The 17,729-nt window shown below is 32.6% G+C and overlaps 1 protein-coding gene across 4 annotated transcripts in view; it reads left to right on the top strand.

Annotated features, from left to right (window-relative positions):
* ATRNL1 (attractin like 1) overlaps positions 1 to 17,729 on the top strand; it is an 861,353-nt gene that overhangs the window by 371,734 nt on the left and 471,890 nt on the right. For all 4 annotated transcript variants that reach the window (XM_055248210.2, XM_055248235.2, XM_055248225.2 and 1 more), the window contains 3 exons: positions 8,382 to 8,476; positions 13,640 to 13,718; positions 15,650 to 15,807. In XM_055248210.2, the coding sequence (XP_055104185.1) occupies positions 8,382 to 8,476; positions 13,640 to 13,718; positions 15,650 to 15,807 (332 nt within the window). The remainder of the gene's footprint in view (positions 1 to 8,381; positions 8,477 to 13,639; positions 13,719 to 15,649; positions 15,808 to 17,729) is intronic.

The raw sequence follows: 17,729 nt of genomic DNA, 5'->3' as shown, positions 1-17,729 counted from the left end.
GAATCTGTAGATCACTTTTAGTAGCATGGACATTTTAACCATATTAATTTTTCCAGTCCATGAACATGGGATGTCATATTATTTATTTGTGTTTAATTTCTTTTGTCAATGTTTTATAGTTTTTGATGTTCAAGTCTTTATTCTCTTTGGTTAAGTTTATTTCTAAGTATTTTATTTCTTTTGATGCCATTGTAATAATGTTTTCTTTAATTTCTTTTTCAGATAGTTCATTGCTAGTATATAGCAATGCAACAGACTTTTGTATGTTGATTTTGTATCCTACCACACTGTTGAATTTATTTGTTCTAACAGATTTTTGTGTTTGTGGGTGTGTATGTGTGGAGCCTTTAGTATTTTATCTGTATAATATATCATCAGCAAACAGAGATTACTTTTTCTTTGTGATTTAGATACCTTTTCTTTTTCTTGCCTAATTGCTCTGGACCTTACTTGCAATACTGTCTTGAATAGAAATGGTGAGAGTGGACATCCCTTCCTTGTCCTGGAACATAGAAGGAATACTTACAGCTTTTTATCATTGCATATGGTATTAGCTGTGGGCTATTCACATATGGTCTCTGTTGTGTTAAGTGTCTCCTGTACCTAGTTGTTCAGTATTTTTTATCATGAAAGGGTGTTGAACTTTCTCAGATGTTTTTCTGCATCTTTGATGATAACATAATTTTTATCCTTCATTCTGTTAATGTAGTGTATCACATTTATTGATTTGTATATGTTGAACCATCCTTGTATCTCAGAGATAAAGCCTACTTGATCATGGGGTGTGGTCCTTTTAATGTGTTGTTGAACTTGGCTTGGTAGCATTTTGTTGAGGATTTTTGCACTCACCACTCCTATTCAACACAGTAGCGGAAGTTTTGGCAAGGGAAGTCAGGCAAGAAAAAGAAATAAGGGGTATTCAAATAGGAAGAGAGGAAGTAAATTTATCTCTGTTTGTAGATGACGTGATTGTATATTTAGAAAACCCCATCATCTCAGACCCAAAACTCCTTAAGCTGATAAGCAACTTCAGCAAAGTCCCAGGATAGAAAACCAGTGTGCAAAAATCACAGGCATTCCTATACACCAATAATAGACAAACAGAGACAAATCATGAGCAAATTCCCATTCACAATTGCTACAAAGAGAATAAAATACCTAGGAATACAACTTAGAAGGGATGTGAAAGACCTCTTCAAGGAGACCTACAAATCACTGCTCAAGGAAATTAGACAAGACACAAACAAATGGAAAAACATTCCATGCCCATGGATAGGAAGAATCAATATTGTGAATATGGCCATGCTGCCCAAAGTAATTTATACATTCAGTGCTATTCTCATCAAGCTACCATTGACATTCTTCACAGAATTAGAAAAAACTACTTTAAATTATATGGAACCAAAAAAGAGCCTGCATAGCCAAGGCAATCCTAAGCAAAAAGAGCAAAGCTGGAGGCATCAGCTACCTGACTTCAAACTGTACCACAAGGCCACAGTAACCAAAACAGCATGGTACTGGTACCAAAACAGACATATAGACCAATGGAACAGAACAGAGCCCTCAGAAATAATACCACACATCTACAACCATCCGATCTTTGACAAACCTGACAGAAACAAGCAATGAGGAAAGGATTCCCTATGTAATAAATGGTGTTGGGGAAACTGGATAGCCATATGCAGAAAACTGAAACTGGACCCCTTCCTTACACCTTATACAAAAATTAACTCAAGATGGATTAAATATTTAAAGTAAGACCTATAACCATAAAATCCCTAGAAGAAAACCTAGGCAATACCATTCAGGACATAGGCATGGGCAAAGAGTTCATGACTAAAACACCAAAAGCAATTGCAACAAAAGCCAAAATTGACAAATGGGATCTAATTAAACCAAAGAGCTTCTGCACAGCAAAAGAAACTATCATCAGAGTGAACAGGCAACCTACAGAATGGGAGAAAATTTTTGCAATCTATCCATCTGACAAAGGGCTAATATCCAGAATCTACAAGGAATTTAAACAAATTTACAAGAAAAAATCAAACAACCCCAACAAAAAGTGGGCAAAGGATATGAACAGACACTTATCGCAGAAGATGTTTCTGTGGCCAACAAAAATATGAAAAAATGCTCATCATCACTGGTGATTAGAGAAATGCAAATCAAAACCACAATGAGACACCATCTCACACCAGTTAGAATGATGATCATTAAAAAGTCAGGAAACAACACATGCTGGAGAGGATGTGGAGAAATAGGAATGCTTTTGCATTGTTGGTGGGAGTGTAAATTAGTTCAACCATTGTGGAAGACAGTGTGGCGATTCCTCAAGGATCTAAATCTAGAAATGCCTTTTGACCTAGCAATCCCATTACTGGGTATATACCCCCAAAATTATAAATCATACTACTATAAAGACACATGCACACATATGTTTATTGTAGCATTATTCACAATAGCAAAGGCTTGGAACCAACCCAAATTCTCATTATGTTAGACTGGACAAAGAAGATGTGGCACATATACACCATGGAATAGTATGCAGCCATAATAAAGAATGAGTTCATGTCCTTTGCTGGTACATGGATGAAGCTGGAAACCATCATTCTTAGCAAACTAATACAAGAACAGAAAACCAAACACCTCACGTTCTCACTCATAAGTGGGAGTTGAACAATGAGAGCATATGGGCACAGGGAGGGGAACATCACACACCAGGACCTGTCAGGGGGTGATGGGCAAGGCGAAGGATAGTGTTAGGAGAAATGCCTAATACAGATGACAGGGTGATGGGTGCAGCAAACTACCATGACACATGTATATCTATGTTACAAACCTGCACATTCTGTACATGTATCCCAGAACTTAAAGTATAATAATAAAAAAATAAATTTTTGAAGAGTAATATATATAATACTCTCTAATGAATATATTCTCAACTTTGTTGCCCTGTCTTTACTTCATCCTCTATCCACAGACAAAACTCTAATACAGTATCAACTAATTTCTAAGCTTTTTTTGAATGCTTTGCTGTAGAAAAACATACAAATATACTAATCAGTCTCACTTCAGATGCTCACCAATCTCATACTGTTTCAGCTTCTTCATTCCTGTAGTTCAGCGAGTGGGAGGGAATGGCACCCAGTGGCTTTTTTGCTCCCGTTGTTCGCTGAGCCAGAAGGAATGGTGTGCAATGACTTTTTTGGTCCCATTGTTCCGCAAGTGGAATGAAGTGTTACAGCTCTTTTGTTCCTACCACCTGCAGCTTGGTGAATGGGAGGGTTACAGGTCTTTTGTTTCCACCACCCACAGCTTAGTGAGTTCTGGGTTCTTGTCTCGTGACCAAGAGGAATAAGGTACGTGGACACCGGAGAGTGAGTAAAGGAGAGAAGAATTTTGTTGAGCAACAGAAGGAAAACTCTCAAGCTCTCAGTGGAGAGAGGGGACCCCGAAAGTGGGTAGCCCTCTGTGAGGCTGAGTCTGGGGTTTTTATGGGCTTAAAATGGGGGCAGGCTGGTACTTGCTAATTGGTCCATGGGTGGTCTTGGAAAAAGCAGCATTCAATTAGTTAAAAGGCATCATACACCAGGAACCAATTGAGAGAGTGGGTGGGTTGGCGATAGAAGTTCTCACTCTGGTTGTGGACTCTATCCAGAACTGGCAGTTGAATTTTTCAGGCTTTAGGCTATCTTTGGCTTGAAGGTTGGCTTTGACCAGGGACCTGTCCCTGTCCACCTAGGAATTTGTCTGTCTCCTGTCACTGCAAATACTATATTTCCTCAGTCTATTTACTTTCCCTCTTTTTAATGACTATTTTAGATCTTTCCTCTGCCATCACATTTCCCAACCCCTCATCCTCCATTCTCTTTCTCAGCTGATGGCCTTTCTGATTTTATTGAGAAAATGGAAGCAATCCAACGGGAGCTTCCATATGATCCCGCCACATTTCCCTTTCTGCTCTCTGTTCAGTATGATCTCCTCTCTGCATGTTGTGTATGTTCAGTCTTTATGTTTTTTTTTTCACAAGATCTCATCACCTTTTACCTACCTCAGGGAATAGTTCCAAAATTCCTACTCCATGTCCTCTCTTAGCAATTTTTCCTTTTCTACTAATTTTTTTCCAATTGGCATAAAATTTGTTATTTCCCCGATCTAAAACTGAAGTTTTCTTACGTGTCTTGATCATACTTATTCTTCATGCTAATTTGTCATTTCTCTGTATTTATCAATAAAGCAATAAATTATTTGAATTGATTTATAGTCAATCATGTTGTAATTTCTTTATACCATAATAGAGTAGTTCATTAATGCAGCATAAAAATTTATTTTCAAGTTATGTACATTTATGGATAAACTTGAGACATATTTTAAATTTTAATGTTTTATATCCTGTACCCTACTTAGCTAAGAAGTTCAGAGCATATTTCAGCATTAAGTTACATGTTTAAGTGCCAGGTAAATTTTCCATTCATAACCAAATACACCATCATGATTTTTGAAATTCTGAGGAGAAATATATCTCCTAGTTAAGTGGAAAATTGTGTAGTTGGCTTCTGGAGTACTTTCATTCTAAGCAGCTTTAAAAGGAAACATTTTTTGTAGACGTCTAAATTTTCTTTCTTTATAGTAATGCACATTCATTCATTGGTATTCTTATTAGACACTTGAATTGATTAATACTCCTACTAATTTTGTTCTAGATCTCAGCTTTGTATTTTTAGCCTGATTGACATTAGGATTGATCATTACCATACACAAGATACTTCATACTGAGCAAGTATTTTCAACTCTATTAAATATAAGAAGAGAGAACATCATGCTTGAATGCCTGGCCAAGAATGTGGTTGGGCATATTTGTGGCAGATGCTGGAGTCTATATAGACAGAAAAATGTCTGTAGGTCTGAGGCATTGCAGCCTTTACTCAGGACTGCTCCAGGGTCTGAAATCTCCCAGTTATTACCTCCTAAAGGGCATTTATTTCCTGACTTCTTAATGTTAAGTTGCAGTCGTGAAAAAATAAAGATGCTTGAGCAGACAAATTTGTGGAAATAGTTTTGAAGTGCTTGCTTTTCCTTCGTGATATTTTTTTCTTCATTCTAAATAGATATTCTGTTTCTCAAGACTGCAGCCCTACTTTTGAATCTCACTCAGCTGCATTTGTCCAAGGTGATCACTACTTAGTCTTTTAAACATTGTATTTACTTGATGTCCATAGCACTAAATTCTGGGTTACTTTTTCTCTCCTGGAGTAGCCATTTCTCAGTCTCCTTTGCCAGTTTCTCTTCAGGCTCTGATTATTTATCATTGGTCTGCTGCAGGGCTAATCTCTTGGACCTCTTGTCTATCTACAAAGATGATTTCCTGCCTTCATGGCTCTCAATCCCATGTAATTTCTGATAACTTACAAATTGTTATCTACTACGCATGCTCCTGACTCAACATCTGGCTATTCAACAAATTTCTCAAACTTAATATCTTTAAAATTAAGCTCCTAATTATTCCCCCAAGTTCCATCGCAGTCAAACCTATTCTCCATTTAAGTTAATGGTGGTTTTTGCTTGGTCTTAGGAAAAAATAAAAAAAAAAAACAAATAAAACTTTGCCTTTCTTTCTTACAAAGGCTGCGTTCTTTTATTTAGCGAATCCTGTTTGCTGTACCTTCAAAATACATACCCTGTATTTGACCACTTCCTGTGGCCTTCACTGCTGTTACCCTGACCTCCATTACCTCCTGCCTGTATTACTGGCACAGACTTTATGAGAATCACAGTTAAGGCTTGCTCTTGCTTTGAGGTGTTTTTTTTTTTTTTTTTTTTTTTTGTATTTAATAATGTTTTATTCAGGCTATTTAAAATGGCCAATCTTACTTTTAGAAGATCCTTTTAAAATCAACAGAACACTCCCTTTAGAAGTGTTTCTTTTTTTTTTTTTTTTTTTTTTTTTTATTATACTTTAGGGTTTTAGGGTACATGTGCACAATGTGCAGGTTTGTTACATATGTATCCATGTGCCATGTTGATTTCCTGCACCCATTAACTCGTCATTTAGCATTAGGTGTATCTCCTAATGCTGTCCCTCCCCCCTCCCCCCACCCCACAACAGTCCCCGGAGCGTGATGTTCCCCTTCCTGTGTCCATGAGTTCTCATTGTTCAATTCCCACCTATGAGTGAGAACATGCGGTGTTTGGTTTTTTGTCCTTGCGATAGTTTACTGAGAATGATGTTTTCCAGTTTCATCCATGTCCCTACAAAGGACACGAACTCATCATTTTTTATGGCTGCATAGTATTCCATGGTGTATATGTGCCACATTTTCTTAATCCAGTCTATCGTTGTTGGACATTTGGGTTGGTTCCAACTCTTTGCTATTGTGAATAGTGCCGCAATAAACATACGTGTGCATGTGTCTTTATAGCAGCATGATTTATAGTCCTTTGGGTATATACCCAGTAATGGGATGGCTGGGTCAAATGGTATTTCTAGATCGAGATCCCTGAGGAATCGCCACACTGACTTCCACAATGGTTGAACTAGTTTACAGTCCCACCAACAGTGTAAAAGTGTTCCTATTTCTCCACATCCTCTCCAGCACCTGTTGTTTCCTGATTTTTTAATGATGGCCATTCTAACTGGTGTGAGATGGTATCTCACTGTGGTTTTGATTTGCATTTCTCTGATGGCCAGTGATGAGGAGCATTTCTTCATGTGTTTTTTGGCTGCATAAATGTCTTCTTTTGAGAAGTGTCTGTTCATGTCCTCTGCCCACTTTTTGATGGGGTTGTTTGTTTTTTTCTTGTCAATTTGTTTGAGTTCATTGTAGATTCTGGATATTAGCCCTTTGTCAGATGAGTAGGTTGCAAAAATTTTCTCCCATTGTGTAGGTTGCCTGTTCACTCTGATGATAGTTTCTTTTGCTGTGCAGAAGCTCTTTAGTTTAATGAGATCCCATTTGTCGATTTTGGCTTTTGATGCCATTGCTTTTGGTGTTTTAGACATGAAGTCCTTGCCCACACCTATGTCCTGAATGGTATTGCCTAGGTTTTCTTGCTTTGAGGTTTTTGTACTTGTCCTCTCTGCCTGGAATATTTTTTTCTGGTAAACTCCATGGCTTATTCTCTTACTATCTCAATTCTCTAAATGTTTCTTCTGAAAGCTGGAAGCATACTCCTACCTATCAGTATCTCCCTCCTCTTCACTGGTTTATTCTTCTCCAAAAGACTGATGTTCATTCAGTAGAGTATTAGTTGCAAGAGGACAGAAATTTTTATTTTTTTTATTGTATCTGCAGGGCCTAGAACACTGGCACACTGAATTTTCCTCTGCAATTTTTTGGCAGTCAGATGAAAATTGGAACTATGACCTACTGCATAATTCTCATTATCAGATATAAGGATACCTATAAATTCTTATACAAAATGTTGCCTTACACTAAATTATACAATAAATATATAGGGTGAATCTTATAAAGTATACAAGTAAGCATACGAATAATGCCTTAATAGTTTTAAAAATAAATTCAGTTAATGTAATTTAATCTGTATGTTCTATATTAATACTTTTTAATGGTTAAGGGTATAATATGAAAGGTATGTATCCAAAAGACAGAAGTAATCCATATTTATTTAAAATAATTTGAAATAATTTTTATTAAAGTAGCAGTTTAATGTTATTAGCAATACGTCACCCTCATGTAATATGCATAGCCACTCATGACTTATGACATTTAAATGTTTCACCTTGGTTCCAGCATTATGTATGGACAAAATTAAAAATATCTTTTCCCAGAATTCCTTGTATCATTGTGAATAAAGGTCATATCTGTAAAATGATGTTTATCATAGAATCATTTTAAAATTACTAAAAGTAGAAGTAAACACAATGGAAAAACAAGTCAATACATTACATTATATGAGAAATATTATTTAGCTATCAAACTTCATGTTTTCAAAGAATTTTGAGTTTATGAAAGTTGCAAAGTTTTATGAAAATGTCTATCTTTATAGCTGCAGAATTCTAACTGGAATAAAATGCACCAAAATGTTAACTGTATTTCCTTCTAGTTATCAAATTATAGATAATTTTTATTTTATTCTCTTAACTTTTGTATAGTTTCCAGAATGTCTATAATGTTTTAACTTTGTAATAGCATCAGAAATAATAAATATAATTTTTAAGGAATTAGCACTTCTTCCATAACTATGTTTTGCTTTTTGTTGATTGAGGACAAAGACTTGTATTTTGTTATACTTAAATATACCACTAGTATTTAACGATAATCATTTTTAATATCAGTGTACAATATGTTGTAACCTAAATTTTGCTTTTTAGACAGTTTTTAAAGTACATATCAGGATTGTGCTTTGTTTCCTCCCTACAGACAGCCTTTTGATTGATTATCAGTTTACCTTCAGCTTATTACAGGAAGATGATCGCCACCATACTGCCATCAACTTTATAGCAAACCCAGAACAGGTGAGGAAAGATTGTTATCTTTTAAAGTATTATCATCCTAGTGTCAATGGACACAACTTTTTTTTTTCGTATTTCACTGTGATTTTACCTCTTCTCAGAATTATCACATGGTAGGGCCTTTGTAGAAACTACTAATCCTGTTAAGTTTTTCGCTCTTCATAATTCAATAATTTGTGAGTTTGATATTTTAGATTTTGCAAATAGCCCTATATTTTAAATTAAATATAGTTTCTCCCTTTATATATCTTGTAACAAAATTTATGCCTATAATTATGCAAACATGGACCATTCTTATTTAAAAATAAAACTCGGTCGGGCGCAGTGGCTCACATCTGTAATCCCAGCACTTTGGGTGGCCAAGGTGGGCAGATCATGAGGCCCAGAGATCGAGACCATCCTGGCCAACTTGGTGAATCCCCGTCTCTACTAAAAATACAAAAATTAGCTAGGCATGATGGTGCGTGCCTGTAGTCCCCGCTACTGGGGGGGAGGCTGAGGCAAGAGATTTGCTTGAACCCAGGAGGTGGAGGTTGCAGTGAGCCAAGATCACGCCACTGCACTGCAGCCTGGCAACAGAGCAAGACTCCATCTCAAAAAATAAATGAATAAATAAAACTAATGAATTCAAAGCATACTATGTTAAATATATTTTCCTTTCCTTTATACCATTCCACAGTAATAGGATTTGTCTCTTTTCTCAGTCAGTAATTTATCTGACTTATATGAATGATGGCTCCTTTAATGAAATTACCACATCATTGATATATTGTATAAGCTTTTGAAGTTTAAATATATGAAAGATTCATTGTGAATTTTAATTTCAATCCATCAATTCAGGTAAAGACTCTTAGGTTGTGTCGAAATAACACACATATTTTGCTATCCATCTGAGACTTTATTAATTTGAAAATCCTGAGAATGGAAATATCAACCATAGGGTTTATTTGGGTTGAATTTTAGTTCTTTTAAAACTAACACTCATACATTTGAAATGAAGTTATGTTAAATATATATATTATCATTATGAATTCATCCATATTGTTAAATGATATGTTAAATCCATATCATATATTTAATGGTTTTTCAAGTAGGTGAAACATCTAAATATATTAATACTATGACATTTTGCAACTTCTTTCCTTTTAACGTAGTTCACTGGACTTGCTGACAGCTAATATAATTTCTTAAATTTTTCTTTTCCAGTAAAATAGCATTCTGTCTCCCCCATCACCAAAAAAAAGAACAGTTCATTTTACATTTTATGTTACTCTTTATTCCCTAGACTTTAAGAATGACTATATTCTTGGGGAATACATTTAAAGTTTTGACTTTTAAATAAGGATTTTAAAGATATTTTGTTTCAAATACAAGCTGTCCTTCGCTGATTATCTGTTTCTGTATAGATATATTAACAATCTCAAAAACTAAATTTATCAATGTGATAAAGTTCTTATACTTGCATTATAATTACCATTGACTTTTTGCTCTAGTAAAATAGACATAAAATAAAATTTATTTAAATAATTTTAGGTATATAATTCAATGGTGTTAAGTATATTTACAGTGTGGTGCAATCATCACCATCATCCACATTTTCATTATCCCTAAGAGAAACCCTGTGATTATTAAGCAATAATGCCTCATTCCACACTTCTCTGCAGCCCCTGGTATCTTTATTCTACTCTCTGCCTGTATGAATTGGCTTACTCTAGGTACCTCCTATTAAATGTAATCATTTGTCATTTTGTATCTGGCTTATTTGACTTAGCATAGTGTTTCCAAGGTTCATCCATGTTGTAGCGTGTATCGGAGGTCATTCTTTACCTTTAGCTTCTTGATTAATAGTAATTCCAAACCTGTGGGGTTCTTTGAAGATCTAAGAAATTTGATGTAAGAGAGATATCTGACTCAAAATTTGAGAGTGAATAATATTCCTCCACAGTATTGTCCATAGTGTCATATGCTTATGTCCAGATTAGCCACAATTCTAGTTTGCTTGTCTCTTTGCCATTTTCTCCTTCAATTTCCAGCAATCCCAAGTGCTTTCCAATGTCCCAGCTTTGTTTTACTTTCTACTGTCTTGTCCAATTGAAGCCAAGAAACCAGAAAAGTGTTCTGTGAAGCTTAACGGTGCATAACTGTCATGAGAGGCATCACTAAGAATGCTTATAATATCATTTTGTGTAACCCTCTTTAATTAAAGATATATTGACCTGGGAATAATCTCTGAAATTATTATGTATTATTGGCCAAGGCTTCTTATTCTATAAGAAAATAATAATAAAAAGTAGATAATTATGTATACATTTCCTACATTTTGAAAAACAGATTTAATTTTAACTTACTATCCATCACTTCTAGCCAGTCCTTTCATGTGAACAGTTTCTGAATAGGTTTCTGTATAACATTATTTTGCCAAACTTATCCATATCTAACGAACAATGTTCTAAATCACTGATTTTATCACTTACTGGAATAACTACAGTGTCACTTTTCAGTACAGCTTTTTAAACCCTAAATGCTTTTTATATGGCTTTAGTTATGGTACCATATAATTCAGCATTGCCTAAACTTGGAATTGATAGAGAATAAACTAAAAGTTCAAAAAGAGTTTTACAGGTTTTTTTTAATATCAATTGGAAATTTTGTGTGACCTTTTAGCGACAACATTTATGCTCATATTAATCTCATCCAGCATAAGGTACACATAATTAAGAAGAGACAATTTCAAGAGAAAATAAAGATTTAAGCCTCCTTAAGGGTACACTGTTTTCACCATGCTTTACTTTCATAAAAAAGTGACTTTTTGGATCCGTTTCATTAATAGTAAAAAAAAAATCCACTCCTCAGAGCATGTCCTTTTTTTGAGTTCCCAGTCCTCTGGGTGAAGATGAAGATGAAGAAAGAGAAGAAAAAGAATATACCCTGTCACTATACCTAATAATGATAACACTACAATTATAAGCACTATGGGCTGAAACCAAAGTTTTTTCCAGAAATTATTTCATTTAATGCTCACAAGAGCTTCCTGAAGGAAGTAATTACATTCCCATTTTAGAGATTAGAAAAGTGATTTTTGGAAAGGAAAAGTAATTTAATTTCCCCCTAATCAATCAGCCTGTACATTAAAGACCTGAAATTTCAATCTAAGGTTATCTGATTCTTCACTAATTTTTTTCATTGCTTCATGAAAATGATTTACTGTATATGAAACTGTTATTGGATTCAAGTCTGGTTAGTTTATTATGATGACATAAATCAACATTTGCTACCAGATATCTACCTTTGATATCTGGATTTTCCTTAAGACCACATTGTGTATATTTGGAAGTATGTTTTGTATACTACAACTGAACAACATAATCTATTGAATAGTCCCTGTCTGCATGCTGACATAAAAGTATTCTTCATTTATTGCTACAGTCAAAGAGTTACTCAATTATTTTTCTGGCCTTCCATTGAATTTATCCCAACTCTGTATTCACTTATATCTTAAAAGAAATAGGAAAATCTCAATATGTTTGACAGTTTTGTGGCATGTACTGCAGAAGGGTTCTTAACAGCTTGTCAGTAGAATTCAGTATTAATTGATAATCAATAGAAAATAAGAAGGAAGTTAACTTCCTTCTTATATTCATGGCCATTTATGAATATCACTATGATGCATAATATAATAGCCTTCTGATTTACTCTATGTATTTAAAATCCAAGGTTTTATTTTTCTTTGACTATTTCAAATTCTTAGATGCTTTCTCTGCAATATTACTATGTACTACTCTAAAAATATGCATGACAATCACTCAACCTTATTATAACAAATTTTATTTTACATGCTCTTTCAAGATGATCATTCTTTTTGAAATCTTATTTGCCTCCTGGAAACTGTGACAATATCATTTGATGGATATTGAACACTGTTAAGAGTTCTTTGTAGAGACTAAGCTGTTCTTCCAAGTAGGGAAGTCATTAAGAGTAGATGTTATTTGGAGGTATAAGATTGGGGCTTATATGGCTGTCAAATGGGATGGCCATCACACATCATCCAGCAGCCTTTCCTTTTTATGATGTTCCTTATTTCTCCTGCTATTCATCAGGGAAAGGCCATTTTCCTTGTCAGTTTTCCCCTAAGACTGTTATATCAGAAAAGGGGAATTTAGTTGCTTCCATATTTACTTTCTCCTAAGAGCCACTCAGAAAATTGGGAATATATTTTCTATTGGCTTACCTGCTTTATCATATTTAGAAAAATAGTAAAACTAAAGAATTAATATATTCTCTATCTCTCTTACTCCGTTTCACTAGCTAGATCTTAGCAGTATAGAATTTTCTACAAGTCTTTGTAGAGAATATTTAAAATAAAGCATAATACACTCAGTATCTGAAACTAAACTTACCCATTATGACCATCATTCTTTGCCTTTCCACAGGAACAAATAGTTGTAAATATATCTACTTTCTGCTCCTTACCTCTTGGAGTAAGAAAATCACAAATAACGTTTAAAGAAATCTCTTAGGCATATGTCCCTAAAATTAAATGGAAAGAGTGTGTACTCCCCTAATGAATGACAAGAAGCAAGTTGACTGGCATAAAATTAAATTCTCAGTGGTCTTCTCTATAACTATGTAAACAATGTGATCTGCTGTTTTTTTGGAGTAGGTTCATCATTTTTACCTGAAAGTTTTAGGTTATGTAATTTTCCCACTAGAAAATATGGGTGTAATAATAAAAATATACACCTAAGAAGAAGTCTTTCGAAAAAATAATCTTATATTGTTATAAAATTGCTTGGGACTAATCCAAACCTGTATCATTTAAACCTAGCAAAAATAATCAAAATACAAATATCAAATTTAAACTAAGCTTAGTCTACAACTAAGCAAAGAGAAACCAAATAAAAATACTAAATTACAGGAGCCTCTGGCTTACATACGAAAGACCAAATTATAATAGAGAAGATAAATGAGGAACTTGATATCTACCTTTGAATTTATTACACATTTTTTTCATTAAAATGTATAATGGAATCTACATATATTCAGTTGAATATTTACAAAATGTATAGAGTTTAAGGAATAAAACAGACATAATTAAATCAGTAGACTAAATCATATATATCTAGTGTAATTTTTATTTTTTAACCTTAATATTTTCTTTTCTGGTAGTCGAACAAAAATCTGGATATATCAATTAATGCATCAAACAACTTTAATCTGAACATTACGTGGTCTGTCGGTTCAACAGGTAAAAAAATGTTGATGTCATATCTCTTTTACATGTGTTCCTATCTGGAAGTTGTTCTAACATGATCTACTGTTAATTAAATAAATGAAATTTAAAAAATGTTATATGCCATAATTATTTTGCTGTTACTGATAAAAATAATAAGTAGAAAAATGAATAGAGCTTCATTATTTTGTTAACTTTCTCCTTTATTCAATTAAAATTAGATTGGTAACATATTATACACTAAATTAAATTTTTAAGTGGCAGTGTTATAAAATGTGATTTTAACTAATATAAATTGCTTCTTTAATGACTAGAGAGACTGAAATTTCAATTATTTGATTCACTACTGAAACTATAAATTTAATTATTAACCTTAATATTTATATAAAACAATGAAATTCTTCTGTACATGCTGATTATAGTAAACATCTATTATTGTCAAGCTTAGAAAATATAACCCCTCTTGTCAGCTTCAGTGCTCAGAGGAGTTAAAAAACTGATACATAACATGTGTTTCATAATAAGGTTAATAAATTTAAATTGCTGACTTAAAAAGTATATCTGAGAAGCTGTTCAGATTTTTATGTTGAATTATGAAATGTATTCTTACTTTAATTTTATTTTTACTTTTATTCTAAAAATTTTATTGGTATTTATTTTCTATATCAAAGGTATACTGTTGCATAAATGTGCTGGAAATTGTTTCTTTTTTGTAGAAAATTTATGGATTCTTAGAAATTTATATTTGATTTCTGAAAATTAAGTCATTATGCTATTTTAATATGTAGAGTATTATGGATACATAGAATTCAAGAATTAAGAGATCTTTTGCAATTCCCACATTTATATATTACATTCAAAAAATGAAAATTCAGGCAAATAGGCATTTTGTTACTATTAGTGCCAAACATATAGTAAAATGTTGGCACTATGGGTTTCATGAGGGAAAAATTCATAATAACTTGTCCTGTTAATCTGAAAGTTATTTCTGACCAGTAAAAAAACTGTAAGGGTTTAAGAATGTGTCTACAAAAATGTCTATAATACATTTCTAATCACTTTAGAACAATAATTTTAGTATGCAAGAAATCACGTGTTCTTTCAGATTCCCAGACCAAATCTCAGAAATTTTTATTTATCAGATTTGGAGATGAAGTCATGGAATCTGCATTTTATAAACGCACACAAAGTGATTATGGAATAAGTGGTTAGTTAAAAATTAGTTCAATTACGCAGTATACTAATTCTAATTATTTTTACTATTGATTAAGGTGAAAATATTGCTAAAAATTGTTGGAAATGCTTTGTTCTATTTTATTAACTTCAGTAAATATTTATTCAGCACTCAATATGTGTTTAACCAATTGAGCATTTAGCTCATGTTTTAAATTATGGCCTCCACCCAATTTATTTAAAGCAATGATGGTTCAGTTTGTGGTAAGACAAATAAATTGATTTTTTTCCCATTTTTTAATTGGATTGAGACACACGAAAATATGGTCTGATTTCTTTTTAAATGTTCTGTGGCATTGTAAACAGAATGAGCTCAGTTTCTAGAGCCACATATACCTGAGTTCCAACTGCTTAGTAGCTATAAACTTGGGGCAAATGCTTTAATCTTTCTGAGGCTCAGGTTGAAATCTGAAAAATGGAGGTGATAATACTTCTGGGATATTATTGGTTTTAAAAAAGAATACAAAGTCTCTAAGCCAGTGCCTAGTACATAGCACTTAATCAGTGGTAGCATTTTTAAAAATAATTTTTATACTAAATTTATTTCCATTATATTTATGGCAAACTTATTCTCTTTAATTCAAAATTATAAACAGTATCTTTTGATAATTGTATTTTTATAAGAGCAATTATAAAAAACTAACTATAATGTGCATCTTTAAATTCATAAAGATATTTCCTAATATTAATTATTTAAATTATTTACATTTTAGCTGGAACAATATCTGGGGAAGAGACTCCTATAGTTTCCAAGAATAATATAAAGGAATACAGAGATAGTTTTTCCTATGAAAAATTTAACTTTAGAAGCAATCCTAACATTACATTCTATGTGTACGTCAGCAACTTTTCTTGGCCTATTAAAATACAGGTAAGTGTTAAGAGTATTTACTTCTAATGACCATAATCTTATTAAGAAAAGAATGGTGCTTTTGTCCAAAGTGATTATATATATATATACATTTCCTGACTTGACTAATACAAAAACATTGACCTTTGATAAATAAAGGCCTGCGAATGTCTGTGATGATGAATTTCTCTGTAAAAACCCTCATGGAACCAAAAAACTCTATACTTACATTTTTCAGTGATTATTATGTACTAAGCAATGCAACCAACTGAAATGTTTTGGTTTTCTGATTAATTCTATACTTTAACTGAGGGTTAAATACTGTTCTCATATAACCCCACTTGAAATTATTTTCCGTTTGAGTAGTCTTATTTTTACTTCAGCACATTCTGAAAATAATCTGATCTTTCCTTAAAGATTTTGAGTTAGCAGTATTTAAGTTACCTCTTTAAGTAATTACCTCTCATCATTAATTTCCTAATCTATACTACATATGTGTTTTACATTTCATTTTTGTTATACTTAGAGGTAGGCTACTGAAGACTTCAGATTTACTTCTAGGAAAGAATTGGAATATTCTTTCTATCTTGTAGTCGAGGTTTGTGTTCTTAATTTATGTTTTCCTGAAAGAAAAGCCTATCTATTAGGATGCTGGGATTTGTTCATTCCTTTACAACTGATTGATTAGATTGAATTTACATTAGTTATTTGAATAGCTTATATATATCAATCCTTGTTCATAGCTTTTATGTTTTAAAATCTTTTAAAGATTTTCAGATCATCCCTTCCCTATATATTAGTAAATTACAGCATATGCTCTGTAACTAGAAATGTTTGCAGGTTTTATTTATATTAATTCCTATGTGATTTGTGGAAAGAATGAGTGATTTTTAAAATCATATGTTTACTGGAAAAAATTTTTCTTCTTATCTTTAAGGTGATGTAACACTTAAATTATGGTAATTATTCAACTGTTCAAGAAATACGAGTATAAATTACTATTCAGTTCACTTTTGAGAATTAATTTGAGAAATTTACTTCTTCATTGTATAATGATTGATTTAGATGCTGATACTGTCAGAAAAATGCCATAAATATTTGTTTTTAAAATTTTAACATTAAGGATGTATAACTTTATTTCCTAAGATTCATAGAGAAATATTTATCAAATTTCACTTCATTTATTCAATTATGATTGAAAGGGAAAAGGGTTCATCTATAGAACTTAGTAATTAGTTATTAAAATTGATATGATTATATTTTAAATTGCTTCCTATCCTTATTTCTTGTTTATATACTCTTGAAAAAACCATTACATAGTTATTTTAGAATGTTCTTGAATACTTAATGGTTAGGAATTAACTTTCTAAACTGGATTTTTTTGAGAACTTACTCTTCTGGAAGCAAAATCAAAAGTTGTGTAACTAGGTTGAAATACTCCACTCTCTCAAAATAATACAGTGTGGAAAATAATTGAGATGGACAAGATACGTAGGCCTAATTTCTCCTCTTTATTAAACTCATTATATTATGCCTACAGAATATGTTGTATTAAAGCATAGAAGTATTAATATATGTGTTTATTTATAAGACTAGAATAAACTTTAAATTATAATATACAAAACACCGTAAAATTATTTAAATTGTGATTTTAAATACTGGCAGCCATCATTGTACTCCCTTTCAATAAGTTCATAAGTTTTTTAGATTCCACCTATAAGTGATATCATGCAATATTTGTCTTTTTGTGACTGACTTGTTTATTTGGCATAATGTCCTTCAGTTTCTTCTGTGTTGTCACAAATAGCAAGATTTCCTACTTTTTAAAGGCTGAATAATATTCCATTGTTATGTGTGTGTATGTATATAAATATATACATATTATGTATATGAAACATATAGATATAAATAACAATTTCTTTATGCTTTCATCTATCCATGGA

This window comes from Symphalangus syndactylus, chromosome 2, assembly GCF_028878055.3.
Source record: "Symphalangus syndactylus isolate Jambi chromosome 2, NHGRI_mSymSyn1-v2.1_pri, whole genome shotgun sequence".
In the NCBI taxonomy this organism is placed as follows: domain Eukaryota; kingdom Metazoa; phylum Chordata; class Mammalia; order Primates; family Hylobatidae; genus Symphalangus; species Symphalangus syndactylus.
This window is presented reverse-complemented; position numbering and strand designations above follow the sequence as displayed.